This window comes from Argopecten irradians, chromosome 14 (assembly GCF_041381155.1).
Source record: "Argopecten irradians isolate NY chromosome 14, Ai_NY, whole genome shotgun sequence".
Taxonomy (NCBI): Eukaryota; Metazoa; Mollusca; class Bivalvia; order Pectinida; family Pectinidae; genus Argopecten; species Argopecten irradians.
In genome coordinates, this window is record NC_091147.1 from 9,089,074 (window position 1) to 9,108,422 (window position 19,349).

The window sequence follows — 19,349 nt, forward strand, 5'->3', positions numbered from 1 at the left end:
TGAAACAAAAACAGGCGATCCCATATACTATAACGGACAGGATGATCACAAAAACTGAAACAAAAACAGGCGATCCCATATACTATAACGGACAGGATGATCACAAAAACTGAAACAAAAACAGGCGATCCCATATACTATAACGGACAGGATGATCACAAAAACTGAAACAAAAACAGGCGATCCATATACTATAACGGACAGGATGATCACAAAAACTGAAACAAAAACAGGCGATCCCATATACTATAACGGACAGGATGATCACAAAAACTGAAACAAAAACAGGCGATCCCAAATACTATAACGGACAGGATGATCACAAAAACTGAAACAAAAACAGGCGATCCCATATACTATAACGGACAGGATGATTACAAAAACTGAAACAAAAACAGGCGATCCCATATACTATAACGGATAGGATGATCACAAAAACTGAAACAAAAACAGGCGATCACATATATACTATAACGGACAGGATGATCACAAAAACTGAAACAAAAACAGGCGATCCATATACTATAACGGACAGGATGATCACAAAAACTGAAACAAAAACAGGCGATCCCCGTATACTATAACGGACAGGATGATCACAAAAACTGAAACAAAAACAGGCGATCCCGTATACTATAACGGACAGGATGATCACAAAAACTGAAACAAAAACAGGCGATCCCGTATACTATAACGGACAGGATGATCACAAAAACTGAAACAAAAACAGGCGATCCCGTATACTATAACGGACAGGATGATCACAAAAACTGAAACAAAAACAGGCGATCCCGTATACTATAACGGACAGGATGATCACAAAAACTGAAACAAAAACAGGCGATCCCATATACTATAACGGACAGGATGATCACAAAAACTGAAACAAAAACAGGCGATCCCGTATACTATAACGGACAGGATGATCACAAAAACTGAAACAAAAACAGGCGATCCCATATACTATAACGGACAGGATGATCACAAAAACTGAAACAAAAACAGGCGATCCCGTATACTATAACGGACAGGATGATCACAAAAACTGAAACAAAAACAGGCGATCCCATATACTATAACGGACAGGATGATCACAAAAACTGAAACAAAAACAGGCGATCCCATATACTATAACGGACAGGATGATCACAAAAACTGAAACAAAAACAGGCGATCCCATATACTATAACGGACAGGATGATCACAAAAACTGAAACAAAAACAGGCGATCCCATATACTATAACGGACAGGATGATCACAAAAACTGAAACAAAAACAGGCGATCCCATATACTATAACGGACAGGATGATCACAAAAACTGAAACAAAAACAGGCGATCCCATATACTATAACGGACAGGATGATCACAAAAACTGAAACAAAAACAGGCGATCCCATATACTATAACGGACAGGATGATCACAAAAACTGAAACAAAAACAGGCGATCACATATACTATAACGGACAGGATGATCACAAAAACTGAAACAAAAACAGGCGATCCCATATACTATAACGGACAGGATGATCACAAAAACTGAAACAAAAACAGGCGATCCCGTATACTATAACGGACAGGATGATCACAAAAACTGAAACAAAAACAGGCGATCCCATATACTATAACGGACAGGATGATCACAAAAACTGAAACAAAAACAGGCGATCCCATATACTATAACGGACAGGATGATCACAAAAACTGAAACATAAACAGGCGATCCCGTATACTATAACGGACAGGATGATCACAAAAACTGAAACAAAAACAGGCGATCCCCATATACTATAACGGACAGGATGATATCACACAAAAACTGAAACAAAAACAGGCGATCCCATATACTATAACGGACAGGATGATCACAAAAACTGAAACAAAAACAGGCGATCCCATATACTATAACGGACAGGATGATCACAAAAACTGAAACAAAAACAGGCGATCCCGTATACTATAACGGACAGGATGTGATCACAAAAACTGAAACAAAAACAGGCGATCCCATATACTATAACGGACAGGATGATCACAAAAACTGAAACAAAAACAGGCGATCCTATACTATAACGGACAGGATGATCACAAAAACTGAAACAAAAACAGGCGATCCCGTATACTATAACGGACAGGATGATCACAAAAACTGAAACAAAAACAGGCGATCCCATATACTATAACGGACAGGATGATCACAAAAACTGAAACAAAAACAGGCGATCCCATATACTATAACGGACAGGATGATCACAAAAACTGAAACAAAAACAGGCGATCCCGTATACTATAACGGACAGGATGATACAAAACTGAAACAAAAACAGGCGATCCCGTATACTATAACGGACAGGATGATCACAAAAACTGAAACAAAAACAGGCGATCCCATATACTATAACGGACAGGATGATCACAAAAACTGAAACAAAAACAGGCGATCCCATATACTATAACGGACAGAATGATCACAAAAACTGAAACAAAAACAGGCGATCCCATATACTATAACGGACAGAATGATCACAAAAACTGAAACAAAAACAGGCGATCACATATACTATAACGGACAGGATGATCACAAAAACTGAAACAAAAACAGGCGATCACATATACTATAACGGACAGGATGATCACAAAAACTGAAACAAAAACAGGCGATCCCATATACTATAACGGACAGGATGATTACAAAAACTGAAACAAAAACAGGCGATCACTATAACGGACAGGATGATCACAAAAACTGAAACAAAAACAGGCGATCCCATATACTATAACGGACAGGATGATCACAAAAACTGAAACAAAAACAGGCGATCCCATATACTATAACGGACAGAATGATCACAAAAACTGAAACAAAAACAGGCGATCCCATATACTATAACGGACAGGATGATCACAAAAACTGAAACAAAAACAGGCGATCCCATATACTATAACGGACAGGATGATCACAAAAACTGAAACAAAAACAGGCGATCCCATATACTATAACGGACAGGATGATCACAAAAACTGAAACAAAAACAGGCGATCCCATATACTATAACGGACAGAATGATCACAAAAACTGAAACAAAAACAGGCGATCCCATATACTATAACGGACAGGATGATCACAAAAACTGAAACAAAAACAGGCGATCCCATATACTATAACGGACAGGATGATCACAAAAACTGAAACAAAAACAGGCGATCCCATATACTATAACGGACAGGATGATCACAAAAACTGAAACAAAAACAGGCGATCCCATATACTATAACGGACAGGATGATCACAAAAACTGAAACAAAAACAGGCGATCCCATATACTATAACGGACAGGATGATCACAAAAACTGAAACAAAAACAGGCGATCCCATATACTATAACGGACAGGATGATCACAAAAACTGAAACAAAAACAGGCGATCCCATATACTATAACGGACAGAATGATCACAAAAACTGAAACAAAAACGGGCGATCCCATATACTATAACGGACAGGATGATTCACAAAAACTGAAACAAAAACAGGCGATCCCATATACTATAACGGACAGGATGATCACAAAAACTGAAACAAAAACAGGCGATCCCATATACTATAACGGACAGGATGATCACAAAAACTGAAACAAAAACAGGCGATCCCATATACTATAACGGACAGGATGATCACAAAAACTGAAACAAAAACAGGCACGTATAATAGCCTCTCCAACAGTAGTCACTTGATTGAATGAATAATGTTAAAGATGCTCCACCGCCGACAGAGCATAAAGGATACTGATAATTTGAACAGTAATTGGTGTTCAATCGTGCACATATATGTCTAATTAACACAAAAAAAAAATAATATAAAATAATGTATTTTGCCTTAGGTGCATGCGCAATCAGTACTTCATTCCATATAGGATATACAAAATGTAGTGCCACTGATTTTTTTTCTGGATGCAATTAATTATTTTTCATATTTCTAACTTGAAGTAAAATTAGAAGCTTAAACTGTTCAATGGTGGTAATGGTGTAAAGTAAGTAATTTTTGTAACTGAAGGAAAATACTAAATCGTCTGTTCCTGGGTTTGATAGTGAAAAAAAACATTTGCCAGCGGTGGAGCATCTTTAAATGATAATAGATAAAAAGTAATTTTATATAAACTGTCTCTTATGGTCTTTTTCTGTTTTGTTTTATTTTAGACCCACTATGAATGAGGTCGAGAATGTCCCAATGAGCAAATGAGAGTGAAATATATTACATACATACCTACATAACGGAATTTAAATGTTGGTGTGAAAATATATTTATGAGTGCATGTTATTAAATGCTTATTTACTGTATTGATGAAATGATACTTTGGAAAAATAAAACAAACAAAAAATGGGAAAAAACACCAAAAAAGGGATTTTACATGCAATTAAAAGAACGTTTCAGATACCATTGACATAAATTGTATAAGAATGACAAGTTAGTAAATAATTTTTTGAAATTAAAGCGACAATTTTTTGTTTTCTTTAACCGTAATTTTGTATATTTTTATGTTATACAATGTATAAAAAGAATAAGTTTTCCTTTCAATTTGTTGACTCATTTTCTCGTATTCAGAACATATAATCCAACAACCTATTTATGTCCTTCATGACGTCCATCAATTATATTCCATGGCTTCTTTTACCCCGTACTACGCATAACAGAAAGCAACAACGGTAACGAACAAGTCCTGAACAGATAATTTGAATTAAATCGGGCCTCGTTGAGCTCCCTTAACGTATAGGTATCTTACAGTCATGTGATCCTTTGTGTTCAAATTTAGTCAAATTCAGAGTAGGAAATAAACAATACCTTAACTAATAAATACATACAGTCGAAGTTGATTAACCGAAGTCATATGTCAACTAATCTATGCGGAGCGTGTGAAAAGCAAGTACCAAGGACAACAGAACCAGACGTTAAAGATGAAGAACAGTTCTCTATTTGATGGACAACATGGATGACTCGTTATAAGATAGTTGAGCAAAATGGAGTCGGTCATGACATGGAGAGACAAATACTACATTCAAATAACTTTTGTAAAGGAATGATTCGTTGGTTTTTTTTTATTTTTACCTACTTCTATAACCTCCAGGTCCACTGTACGTTATGACGTACTTAGACTCCAGCACGACCTCACTACAAAGGAAGGCTATGGATCCAAATGCCGCCATGTACGATATCCGGTGTTCCATGGAAAACATGTCCATAGGACTGTAACAGCGGGGAAGAGAAAACACGATTAGTGAGGTGTTGTTATAAAGGTTATTAATTGTAATCATTTGAAATGATAAAAACTTTATATCGAATTGTACATCTAAATATAACGACATTCGGTTAAGGCATAATTAGTGATATAATAACATACGCCTCCCTTTTTTGACATTCAGTTTAGACACACAATAATCTATATTATAACATATCTACAGCCCCGAGAATACGGGGATAGGACAGCTGAGTCGACTGTCGTCAGTATGATGTAATAAAATACGGGGTTCTGAGATCCCAAAACGACATGGTAAAGTACAATTTGCCGTCAATTTGTCCAATCATCCCTTGATTATGACGTCATCATTTGACGTGAGTTTTGTGACATCATAATCACCGGAAGGTGGAACTAATCGACGTTAATTGTACTTCATCCACGTATTTTTGAGATCTCGAAACCCCCGTATTGGCTATGAAGCTCGGCGTTCACAACTTCACCACAATGCGTAAAACATCAATGAAAAAGAAATCTCAATACTAGGTTGATATTAAGGGTTGATTACACCCGTATATATCTCCTATCAATTCAATATATCATACATAAATTCGTAAAAATTCTAATATTTATTAACGAATTCTTATTTTCTATCAAATCATTACAGCTATTCACAAGCAACGTTACAAACGACAACGACATTTTTCCCTTCGTGAGCTGATCAGCCAATGAAAATGCTGATTACAACGACATTTTTCCCTTCGTGAGCTGATAAGCCAATGAAAATGCTGATTACAAAGAATACTGAATTATTGAAAAGCAATACTAAAACCAAACGTTAATCATTCTATGGTACAAACCCAAACTACAAATTGTGGGACATTTTTATATAAATACTATAATCAACAAAAACATCATTTGTTTCCTATGTATATAATAAATTTGTTTAGTTATCTAGTAACTTACAATCAACCAATCATAATATATTTCAAAGTGTCACGTGATTTAGGCCTGAAAGTAAAGAATTTGATTGCCTTAATTATGTTAAACATCGTTCGTAAAACTGGACAACTTATTGTTTGCCTCCCTTACCTTACTATACCAGGTTTCCCGCGCAAACATTCCAGTTTTCTGCGGGTTCTTTGGATTGTAAATGCGAGAAACAGTATCTCCAACACCTAGATATAGAACATTATTTCAATCAATTATGGCATATTACATCGGCACCACAATAATAGAAACACTTGAGACTCAATAGAGTCATTTTGTAACGCTTTTGAAATAGTTAGTACATTTTAATAAAGATATGCCACATTTGTTTTTCGTCTTGGTAAATTATTGAACATGACTTGTTTTTACCGTAAGAATGTGTCAAGTTTATATTTGAAATAAAAGTAAAAAAAAAATGTCAAGCCTGTCTAAAAGGATCGAGTCTCTGCGAAGAACTTACAGCCGGGGCGACAAAGTAGTTATATATGTTCCCGTCAGTCACAGCGCTGTTACATGTTCTGGAAAGAAACACAAATAGTCCAGGAATCTATCAGGAGTACCAATTATCTTAGTATATCGCTCACAAAATAATATACTGTTGTCGCACACAATTTATTATCTCGTTCAACTCTTATGATTGCTTTATATTTACCAGAAATAATGTCATCAATATATTATATACCGATAAAAAATTCTGCGACACAATCATTTTGCTGTCAGAAACATTTTTTAAATATCTATGCACTATCTACTGTATGGAGAAATCTATGTTTATTTGTCCGTGAACTCGATTGACACTGGTGACATTATTAGTGTTATGCAGTAATGAAACCCAAAAAATAAATACAATATCAAATGGTTCCTATATCATTTACAAAGCTATATCTAAAAAAAATACCTTGACAACGTTGTTTGTGATAATAAGGCAGAATGACTGAAGCAATGAAAACTCGCCTTATAACTAACTACATTGTATTACATTGTCATAGTAATACTCACTCAGTGCTGTCGTCGGATTCTGTTTCAGTGGTGTTCGTTGTTCCAAAGCTTGACGCTAAATCCAATAGGATTGAAGTTAAGAAAGACATCTACAAACCAAGGTAAAATTGTCATTTTGGAAAATAATGTTACAATCAATTAAATTTGAAAACGTGTAACGTATGTGGCGTGACTCTGGATCCCTCAATTACCTACTGCCACTTAAATCTGCCCGATTTCTTGATTTTCATTATTTTTATGTCAATTATCACTTCAATTATCAGTACCACAACTTCTGCAGGATTTGGGCCTCTTCATTAAAAAGTCGTTTGAACTGAGGAAAGCGGGCTTGCTGAATGCTGAAGTTGTTCTTGTTTTTTTATTATTATTGTGTTATACATGTAATGTTGGTATCGATCCTTGTTTGTGGATGTAAAAATGCAAATAAATGAATTGAATTATTTTCGGAATTGGGCGAAAATTTTGATATGATAGTTTTTCTTCGGTAATCTATTGAAAGCCGTCAGGTTTGATTAATTAAGCTGTGTATATACATTGTATGATGCCTTTTTTACATTGGTTATAAAACATAATTTAAGCACTGAAAAATTCTTGTTTTTATGCTTTATGTACGTTTAGAAGTAAATATAACAAATATTTCTTCAAAATTTACTAAAAACACTCTAGACTTTAAAAATGGTGAAATGAAAGTAGACCAAAACTTGGCTTCTTTGTCTTGCCGAATGTATTCATTTCATTGCATGTATATGTAAATATAATGATTTTTTGCAAAACTGTTGAAAAAATGTATTCAACTCTTATTTTACTTATATAGAATTAAACCATATGCATTGTAAGTATTATAATTCTCAAAATGTTGTGAATAAAAGCTCTCCTTGCTTCGTGAATGTATGGAACTTACAGGACACATATCTTTAAACATTTTTTCCCTTTATTCATTATGTTTACCTAAAGTTAAACCTAATCAATACTTGAAATGTGTTTGACTTTCACATTAAAAGGCTCGGATATGCTTATCTTGTTCCCTATCGTTCTAACCTCTATTAAAAAATCACGTGCAAGTTTCAGGCTGTCGTTATGACAATTCGTTCTTCAGATTAAAAGGTTTAGAAAGGCTCGTATTGTAGGTTTCCAATCACCTTTATACTTACCAAGATTTCAAGATTTTAATTATTCACTCAGACACAAAATAGTGCATAACAAGAGGTCAGACATTTTTAACAGAATGGATGCATGACAGGCAAAATGTAACATTATTTGCAGAGAAAATATGGAAAAATACAAACATTTTAACATTTCATAATTGTAGTTATAGATATAATAAACTTACCTACTACATAATCACAATGCTAGGTGATAAAAGTATGTTATAATAACTTGACTATTTTTTGGAAGAATAAACTGGCATTAATATATAGTTTTTTTATAATATTGAGAACATTTCTTTCAATTTGTAGTAATTAGGATTTCTATGGTTGGATATATTTACTATGCAACTGGGCTGCATTATGGTTGTTACACACAAATAAAAAATGGAACTCGTCTCCAGTACCAGCGCTACAAAGTGGATATACTCTATCTTGACGTTGTATCCCAGCCCGTCTTCCAGTTTCAACCGGAAATTTTATATTTGATGTTCTAAATTTGTAAATTGTTTTCCTTCTTTTACATTTAGTCGCACAAGATAATCTTCGAAGCCAAAATGGTATTTAACTATAAAGTATATCCCTCCTCTTGGCGTGTTTTCTATTAAACCATGTTTGTATACATTGGTCGTGCAATTTTTGAGTAATAACTGAATGAAGATATTTAATATTAGGTAAACATATTCTCTGGTATATCCAAACAAATCTTAATCCAACACTGTCTAAAATATTTTAACATATTTCATCCATTTAAACTCAATTCATATATCCATAGGTACAACTGTTGACATACAGGTGAAATAAGCTTATACCTCTAAACGCTAAGTTAATATTGACATTACATATAGATAAACACATTGTTTACAATACTTAAAAGTGTGTAGTGTTCTGTGAAATTATGAAACCGACCATTCATACAGAAAAATTGTAAATACAAACTTCTGTTAAATTCCGTTTGATTTAGGTCACTTAACTCGGGGTTTGGATCAGACAATGCACGAAACTGTCAACCTTATATACTTAGCTAGCCAGATTACATTGTCACCTTCGTGAACAATATAGGACTGTATATAGACTGAAAGGTTTTTCCCCCAATTTCGTTATCAAGCCTTTGCTGCTCTAAACAATACAAACTATATAACTAAATTTTGTTCACGTTATTAACAATACGAATGAACTTGCTATAACTATTTTTGACAGTTAAACTTGTGCCTTATAGTAGTGTATTTAAAGTAATCTGTGCCATAGAGGACGAACATTTGACATGATATTGTTTCTTCTTTGATGAATTAAGCTGTGAAATCAATGCCTTACAAACGTTAGTTACAACATAAAATGTATGCATTGTCAAATTATTGTTTTCCAAGCCTCCTGTATGTTTAGATGGAAACATACATGTTAAAATATTTCTTCGGTAATTTCTTTTAATTTTTATAGTCAATTTGATTAAACTAAATTATTACAAATCAATATGTTTTAACAACAATATATTCGGTTGAGCTTTAACGATATTTTTTATTGTAATGTTTGCTTTTATTTTCAAGGACGAAGGACATCGTTTACATTTATGGACTGATGAGTATATATGACAACCATGTGATTTTTATCAAAAAATACGAGATTTGAAGAATTATTCGGGATATTTACTATAAAATGTCTTATAGTAAATATGCCAATTTTTTGATAATTTTTCAAATCTCGTAATTTTTGATAAAAAATCACATCGCTGTCATATATTTACTCATCAGTCCATAAATGTATGACAACATCCCACTTGAATGAGTTGGTCCCTGTGGTCGCCTAGCCATCGTATAGTCTTCGCTCAGCATTCGTGTGCCCTTCGTTTAGCCTTCGTATCTACATCATCATAAAAAACACATAATCACGTTGACTTTGTGTTTGGTTCGGGTACAATCGTGTGATCTTCTTTAGGCATCGTATTTACATCGGCTATCCATTCGGTGAATACGTCGTGTAAAGCCACGTTCGGGACAAATACACGCGGGCATTATAAATGTTAGTTACAAAACAGAAATTATGTACTGTATTTTTTTTTCTTATGTATGTTGAGATGGAAATATTCCTGCATAAATCACTTTACAATTATCAAAAACACTGTAAAAATGTGAAATGAAATTGTATACCACAATATGGCTTCATGGTCTTACCGTAGGTACTCATTTCGCTTCACTACAGATGTACGTATAATTACTTCTGCTAAATATAATTTTCTGCTAATATTTGTACTTGTAAAATTAAAACAAATGCATTTGAAGTACTGTAATTTTCAAAATGTTATTAACTTTTTGTGATTTAACGTATTAAAAGCTTATCTTGATTTGTGAGTATGAAAACTACGGCACATGTAATTTTAAACAGACATTTTGTCGAAAGCAAACACAATTTACTTACCTTGTTTTAACCTGTGGTGCACACCAATGAAACGTATTAAACAGGTCACTTGTTAAAGTAACCTACAATTTGAAGTTACAAGACTAATATAATACAATGCATCCATTTACGATAGAATTCACATAGACGGCGAATTATTGCGACAAGTTCCCTGGCCGCTGTGTGATCATAATAGCCAGATAAACATTTGCTTTCATACACATGTTCGATCAATCTTAAAATATATTTACTCTCTTAAATATACTATGTCGAACACAGTAGAGACCTTCGGTAAGTATAACAAAGAAAAACTTACCTTTTCGTCGATAAATATAAATCGATAGCCTATGAATTACACCAGAACATCCACACAGTACTAAGGTATCCCTGGTTCGTGTTGATATAGATGTGACACGCCCTAGATCTAAAGTTGTGGCGATCGAAAGTGTTTGTTAGAATAGCTCAAAGACACACACGACACCGGAACTCTTCTCGACGTAGAAACTGTCGCGCTTATTTCACTGTCTTTTAATATTCGAAAATAAATCTACTCACGAACAGATAACTGTAGTAACGATACTTTAGATTGCACGTGAATTGCACATTGCGAAATGGGCACACCACTAACAGTTTAAAGGCAGGTCATGAGGAATTGAAAATATCCATACACATGCATACTATTAAAAACCATTAAGTGCAAAAGAGACCTATAGGCTTTTAGACTCTCGGAGCTTGTCAGAAAAAAAAATAATGGAAATTGATTATTTTATAGTAGTACCATCTCGTGATTAATCAACTTCTATTGTTAAAATTGGTGGTGCACACCAATGAAACGTATTAAACAGGTCACTTGTTAAAGTAACTTACAATTTGAAGTTACAAGACTAATATAATACAATGCATCCATTTACGATAGAATTTCACTTAGCGCCGAATTATTGCGACAAGTTCCCTGGCCGCTGTGTGATCATAATAGTCCAGATAAAACATTTGCTTTCATACACATGTTCGATCAATCTTAAAATATATTTACTCTCTTAAATATACTATGTCGAACACAGTAGAGACCTTCGGTAAGTATAACAAAGAAAAACTTACCTTTTTGTCGATAAATATAAATCGATAGCCTATGAATTACACCAGAACATCCACACAGTACTAAGGTATCCCTGGTTCGTGTTGATATAGATGTGACACGCCCTAGATCTAAAGTTGTGGCGATCGAAAGTGTTTGTTAGAATAGCTCAAAGACACACACGACACCGGAACTCTTCTCGACGTAGAAACTGTCGCTTATTTCACTGCCTTTTAATATTCGAAAACAAATCTACTCACGAACAGATAACTGTAGTAACGATACTTTAGATTGCACGTGAATTGCACATTGCGAAATGGGCACACCACTAACAGTTTAAAGGCAGGTCATGAGGAATTGAAAATATCCATACACATGCATACTATTAAAAACCATTAAGTGCAAAAGAGACCTATAGGCTTTTAGACTCTCGGAGCTTGTCAGAAAAAAAAATAATGGAAATTGATTATTTTATAGTAGTACCATCTCGTGATTAATCAACTTCTATTGTTAAAATTTCATTGTTCAAGTCAAAAACGGATATTAACTTTAGCAATGGAAGGTGCTATTACCAGTCATCTCGAGATAACATTTTATACATTGTACCGAGTTATAATGAATAGGGACCGAAAGAATGAAACACTGACTTTATTTCAGCTATTATGTTTCCCCCAGTAATTACGGCTTTAAGTAAGGTCGGTGTAAATTTTATTCGTGTATGAAACTAACTACTTTATCATAAGCAGCAAACACGAAGTTGTGGTAAGGATGTACTCCTCTGAAAAGTCAAAATGTTCTTGTATTAAAACTTTGTTTCTCGTATAGATTTTTTGGAAATAGGGAGTTTCATACCATTATAGAAGAAAATAGAAGAAAAAATTCTTCGGTGTGGGAGTCCTGTGGTTCGGTGTGGGAGACTGTGGTACGGTGTGGGAGTCTGTGGTTTCGGTGTGGGAGTCTGTGTTCGGTGTGGGAGACTGTGGTTCAGTGTGGGAGTCTGGGTTCGGTGTGGGACTCTGAGGGTGCGGGTTAGGGAGACTGTGCTTCGGTGTTGAAGTATGTGGTTCGGTGTAGGAGACTGTGGCTCGGTGTGGGAGTCTGTGGTTCGGTGTGGGAGTCTGTGGTTCGGTGTGGGGAGACTGTGGTTCGGTGTGGGAGACAGTGGCTCAATGTGGGAGACTGTGATACTGTGTGGGAGACTGTGGTACGGTGTGGGAGACTGTAGCTCGGTGTGGGGGACTGTGGGTTCGGTATGGGAGACTGTGATAGATGTTGGAGACTGTGGTTTGGTGTGGAGATTGTGGTTCGGTGTGGGAGTCTGTGGTTCGGTGTGGGAGACTGTGGTACAGTGCGGGAGACTGTGGCTCGGTGTGGAGGTCTGTGGTTCGATGTGGGAATCTGTGGTTCGGTGTGGAAGACTATGATACGGTGTTGGAGACTGGTGGTTCGGTGTGGGAGACTGTGGTTCGGTGTAGGAGTCTGTGGTTTTGTTGTGTGGGTGACTGTGGTAAGGTGTGGGAGACTGTGGTAAGGTGTGGGAGACTGCGGTAAGGAGTGGGAGACTGTGGTAAGGTGTGGGAGACTGTTGTAAGGTGGTGGGGGACTGTGGTTCGGTGTGGGAGACTGTGGTACGGTGTGGGAGACTGTGTTTCGGTGTGGGAGATTGTGGTTCGGTGTGGGAGACTGTGGTTTGGTGTGGGAGACTGTTTGGTGTTGGAGTATGTGGTATGGGTATGGACTGTGGTTCGGTGTGGAGGTTCGGTGTGGTAAGTCTGTGGTTGGTGTGGAACTGTGGGTGTGGGAGTATGTGGTATGGTTTGGGAGACTGTGTTGGTTCGGTGTGTGGAGACTGGTTTGGTGTGGTGGTTTGGTGTGGTAGACTGTGGTTGGTGTGGGAGACTGTGGTTTGGTGTGGGAGTAAGTGTGGAGACTGGTTTGGTGTGGTAGACTGTGTTTGGTGTGGGAGACTGTGGTTTGGTTGGGAGACGGTGTGGGAGACTGTGGTTCGGTGTGGAGTATGTGACTGGGAGACTGTGGTTCGGTGTGGGAGACTGGTTCGGTGTGGTAGACTGTGTTTGGTGTGGGAGACTGTGGTTCGGTGTGGGAGTATGTGGTATGGTTTGGGAGACTGTGGTTCGGTGTGGGAGACTGGTTCGGTGTGGTAGACTGTAGGTTTGGTGTGGGAGACTGTGGTTTGGTGTGGGAGACTGTGGTTCGGTGTGGAGTATGTGGTATGGTTTGGGAGACTGTGGTAAGGTGTGGGAGACTGTGGTTTGGTGTGGGAGACTGGTTGTGTGGTAACTGGTTCGGTGGTGGAGACTGTGGTTTGGTGTGGGAGACTGTGGTTTGGTGTGGGAGACTGTGGTTCGGTGTGGGAGTATGTGGTATGGTTTGGGAGACTGTGGTTCGGTGTGGGAGACTGGTTCGGTGTGGTAGACTGTGGTTTGGTGTGGGAGACTGTGGTTCGGTGTGGGAGTATGTGGTATGGTTTTTGGAGACTGTGATTCGGTGTGGGAGACTGGTTCGGTGTGGTAGACTGTGGTTCGGTGTGGGAGATTGTGGTACGGTGTGGGAGACTGTGGTACGTTGTGGGAGACTGTGGTTCGATTTGGTATGTCATGCATTTGAGTCTCAGACACAATTCTATTAGGCTGAGGGTGGATAGTTTTAGCCTAAATCAGAGTTATCTATGTTATACTGTGTTACTGAGTTTATATTTGTATGAGTTACAAAATCATGAATGATGTGATGTTGTCTTAATTACACAATAACTTCGGTGCTTTAGTACAGTCGAGACTGATGAATAGACAATAAACGGATGGTCTACGTGAACGGGAGTTTAGATTTCCCACTCCCTTTCTATTTAGGAATGTCAAATAACATACGTTTATCACATCACTGACGACTTAGGACGTGGGTAAATACACTGGAACGGTTTGGATGGGCTGTGCCGGATAAGAATTTCATTGTGACGTAATGACAGAAAATTATCGAAGTGAAGTAACATCAGCATTCGAATACGGCTGCACGAAATGATTGCCTCCGCTGGATTTTTACAGTACACTTTGACGTGAGATTCTAAAACTCTCGCCCCGATTTTTTTTTGATTTTTTTTTTATTTTTGGTCACCAAGTCTCGCAAAAATGAAAACTTCTTCGACTCGTTTCATATCATATGAAATGGACACGCATTTAAGATCCTTTATATATACACAACATGTCGGTATATATCTAAATACATCCCAGTATTTCTCCTGTTGTCTTTTGTACAATGACCGGTGGTTTCCACTTATCAAGGTAGCCGTCCTCCACACATCCTCGATACTTCAAGGGTTACTTCCACTGTCGTTGTAATATTCACCCCTGGACTATCTCATAGTAAATCTGGAGGCTTCAGTGGAGAAAAAACTGACCAATCACAAGATTCCTTTAAAGATCACAAGGAGCAACGTTCAACTTCAAAGCAACACACAAAACCACATCGTACCGTTATTCGATTCTTTAGATGTGCATCAAAGAAAATCTCTATCAGGACTGTGATTGTTCAGATTTTTTCCCCTGAACTGTCTCCAGTTTTACTCCATATTCTGTATAATTAAATACATTTTTATTCCAGGAGTGGATAACGACAGCGATGAAAGTCACCCCTGTATTATCGAGGGTTGATATCGACATTCCAGGGATGAAGGATGCTAGGTAGCATTCATTGAACCTATCTGAAATTCAATATTTATAATTTTCTTTTCAGTGTTTTGTGACCCAGTGATAATTATTTTTAAAAGTTATTATGATTTTTGTTTCTTATCAGTTTCGACCAGTCTCGTAAAAACGTTGGGTGATATAGAGTTGCCTCCCTTCCATTGCCGACTCGATCAAGAATCCAAACATTTTAGGAGACGAAATAGATTTCTACCGGTGAACGAGCATGCAGAGATAACGTGTTTAGCGATATTTTATAGAGATTCCTTAAACATAGTGATCATTCTAAAAAAACTGAATTAGGTCCAGATAATAAAGGTTTAGCACGCGTCGACTACCAAAATCATCAAACTAACTATTACCTCGCTGAACAACAAACAGGATATTCTCATTTCGTTGTGATCAATCAAAATGCTTTCAAAAAGGCAGTCACAACAGCTCAGACCGTTTCGTTTTCATTTATTTTAATTTCCTTCTTCCTGAAAAAACCACGAGCCATCGTCATGTGTACCGAGAATAAAGCTGTACGGTTCTTCGATTAGAAAATCTAAACTTGATCACAAGTGCCTAGAATATCAAATATCATAATCTAAACTTGTATTGTTAAAGTTATAAAATTAACTTGAAAAAAACAATAGAAAACATATGCGGATGTCTTTTTTTCTTCCTGTATATTTGTCACATGACAAAAAATAGCATTCATTCTTAATAACACTTTTATGGGGAAGTTTTCTGGTCACTCAAGAAATGACAGAAATATGTTAGTCAATTGTTTACGGTATAATTCACGACCATCTCATGATAGTGACGGTCTCACGATTACGTAATGGGCGACATTTTTGGTGGGAGAAACCGACCCGTCAAATACTTAACAACACTCAGAATCAACGACCATCTTCCTATTAAAGCCGAAAATTTGCTATCATAATATGAAAAATAAATCTTGTCATGGGCGGGGTTTTGTGGTGTTCTTGTCCGTGTTATTTCGGAAATTATAAAGTACCAGTCATGTACACATAATGTGTGTATATATATATATACAAGCGTGTTACTACATTCATAAGATTAAGCTATTCCGGAAAGTCAAACCACTAAATTTATAAAAAAAAAAGGCAATACTGAATAGAATCTGTAAGTCATTTCATTAATAGATTCGTCAATAATACAGGGTGGTATCTGTAACGCCCCCTCTCTAATTGGAAGATTGAGAACGCGTGTCAAGATCAGAGATAATTAATCATGTCAATACTTACATCTACAAAACGTTATGGTCAAACATGTCTTAAACATCATGTACCTGTGTCTTACAGACTACATAACGGTATGGTCAAACATGTCTTATACATCAGGTACCTTCGTCTTACAGACTGCAAAACGTTACGGTCAAACTTGTCTTATACATCATGTACCTTCGTCTTACAGACTGCAAAACGTTACGGTCAAACTTGCCTCAGAGACAACTTGTCTATAAATACAGCAAAAACTGCCTTACAGAGACCACCTGTCTATAACTTCAGTCAAACCTGCCTTAGAGACCACCTGTCTATAACTACAGTCAAACCTGTCTTAGAGACCACCTGTCTATAACTACAGTCAAACCTGCCTTAGAGACCACCTGTCTATAACTACAGTCAAACCTGTCTTAGAGACCACCTGTCTATAACTACAGTCAGACCACCTGTCTTAAGTAAACCACTTAGAGACCACCTGTCTATAACTACAGTCAAACCTGCCTTAGAGACCACCTGTCTATAACTACAGTCAAACCTGCCTTAGAGACCACCTGTCTATAACACTTCAGTCAACCTGCCTTAGAGACCACCTGACTATAACTACGGTCAAATCTGTTCTTAATTAGAGCAACTGTCTATAACTACAGTCAAACCTGTCTTAGAGACCACCTGTCTATAACTACAGTCAAACCCCCTGCCTTAGAGACCACCTGTCTAGAAACTAACCAGTCAAACCTGCCTTAGAGACCACCTGTCTATAACTACAGTCAAACCTGCGCCTTAGAAACCACCTGTCTATAACTACAGTCAAACCTGCCTTAGAGACCACCTGTCTATCTTACAGTCAAACTTAGAGACCATGACTTAAACAGTCAAACCTGTCTATAACTCAGCAGACCTGCCTTGACCACCTGTCTATAACTACAGTCAAACCTGCCTTAGAGACCACCTGTCTATAACTACAGTCAAACCTGCCTTAGAGACCACCTGTCTATAACTACAGTCAAACCTGCCTTAGAGACCACCTGTCTATAACTACAGTCAAACTCTGCCTAAGAGACCACCTGTCTATAACTACAGTCAAACCTGCCTTAGAGACCACCTGTCTATAACTACAGTCAAACCTGCCTTAGAGACCACCTGTCTATAACTACACCTGTCAAACCTGCCTTAGAGACCACCTGACTATAAAACTACAGTCAAACCTGTCTTAGAGACCACCTGTCTATAACTACAGTCAAACCTGCCTTAGAGAGACCACTGTCTATAACTACAGTCAAAACCACCTGTCTTAGAGACCACCTGTCTATAACTACAGTCAAACCTGCCTTAGAGACCACCTGTCTATAACTACAGTCAAACCTGTCTTAGAGACCACCTGTCTATAACTACAGTCAAACCTGCCTTAGAGACCACCTGTCTATAACTACAGTCAAACCTGTCTTAGAGACCACCTGTCTATAACTACAGTCAAACCTGCCTTAGAGACCACCTGTCTATAACTACAGTCAAACCTGCCTTAGAGACCACCTGTCTATAACTACAGTCAAACCTGCCTTAGAGACCACCTGTCTATAACTACAGTCAAACCTGCCTTAGAGACCACCTGTCTATAACTACAGTCAAACCTGTCTTAGAGACCACCTGTCTATAACTACAGTCAAACCTGTCTTAGAGACCACCTGTCTATAAACTACAGTCTGCCTTAAACCCCTGTCTTATAACTTAGAGACCACTGCCTGTCTATAACTACAGTCAAACCCTGCCTTAGAGACCACCTGTCTATAACAACAGTCAAACCCTGCCTTAGAGACCACCTGTCTATAACTACAGTCACCTGTCCTTAGAGACCACCTGTCCTAGAAACAGTCAACCTGTTATAGAGATCAACCGTCTATAAACTAGTCAAATCTCGCCTTAGAGAAACCTGTCTATATACAAACTACAGACCACCTGTCTATAACTCAGTCAAACCTGCATTAGAAGTACCACCTGTCTATAAACTACAGTCAAACCTGGCCTTAGAGACCATGTCTATAACTACCACCTGTCTATAACTACAGTCAAACCTGCCTTAGAGACCACCTGTCTAGAGACACCTGTGCTATAACTACAGTCAAACCTGCCTTAGAGACCACCTGTCTATAACTACAGTCAAACCTGCCTTAGAGAAAACACCTGTCTATAACTACAGTCAAAACCTGTCTTAGAGACCACCTGTTTTTCTATAACTACAGTCAAACCTGCCTTAGAGACCACCTGTCTATAACTACAGTCAAACCTGCCTTAGAGACCACCTGTCTATAACTACAGTCAAACCTGCCTTAGAGACCACCTGTCTATAAACTACAGTCAAACCTGCCTTAGAGACCACCTGTCTATAACTACAGTCAAACCTGCCTTAGAGACCACCTGTCTATAACTTACAGTCAAACCTGCCTTAGAGACCACCTGTCTATAACTACAGTCAAACCTGCCTTATAGAGACCACCTGTCTATAACTACAGTCAAACCCTGCCTTAGAGACCACCTGTCTATAACTACAGTCAAACCTGCCTTAGAGACCACCTGTCTATAACTACAGTCATG

At 37.4% G+C, this 19,349-nt stretch overlaps 1 protein-coding gene and 1 pseudogene across 1 annotated transcript in view; both read right to left on the minus strand.

Annotated features, from left to right (window-relative positions):
• Positions 1-7,781, minus strand: part of LOC138307327 (receptor for retinol uptake stra6-like) — a 29,597-nt gene extending 21,816 nt beyond the window's left edge. The window contains 4 exon segments of the mRNA XM_069248014.1: positions 5,108-5,241; positions 6,323-6,408; positions 6,681-6,738; positions 7,220-7,781. Coding sequence (XP_069104115.1) covers positions 5,108-5,241; positions 6,323-6,408; positions 6,681-6,738; positions 7,220-7,308 — 367 coding nt within the window. The 5' untranslated portion in view covers positions 7,309-7,781.
• The window catches only part of LOC138308258 (uncharacterized), a 465,904-nt pseudogene that overhangs the window by 108,322 nt on the left and 338,233 nt on the right, over positions 1-19,349 (minus strand).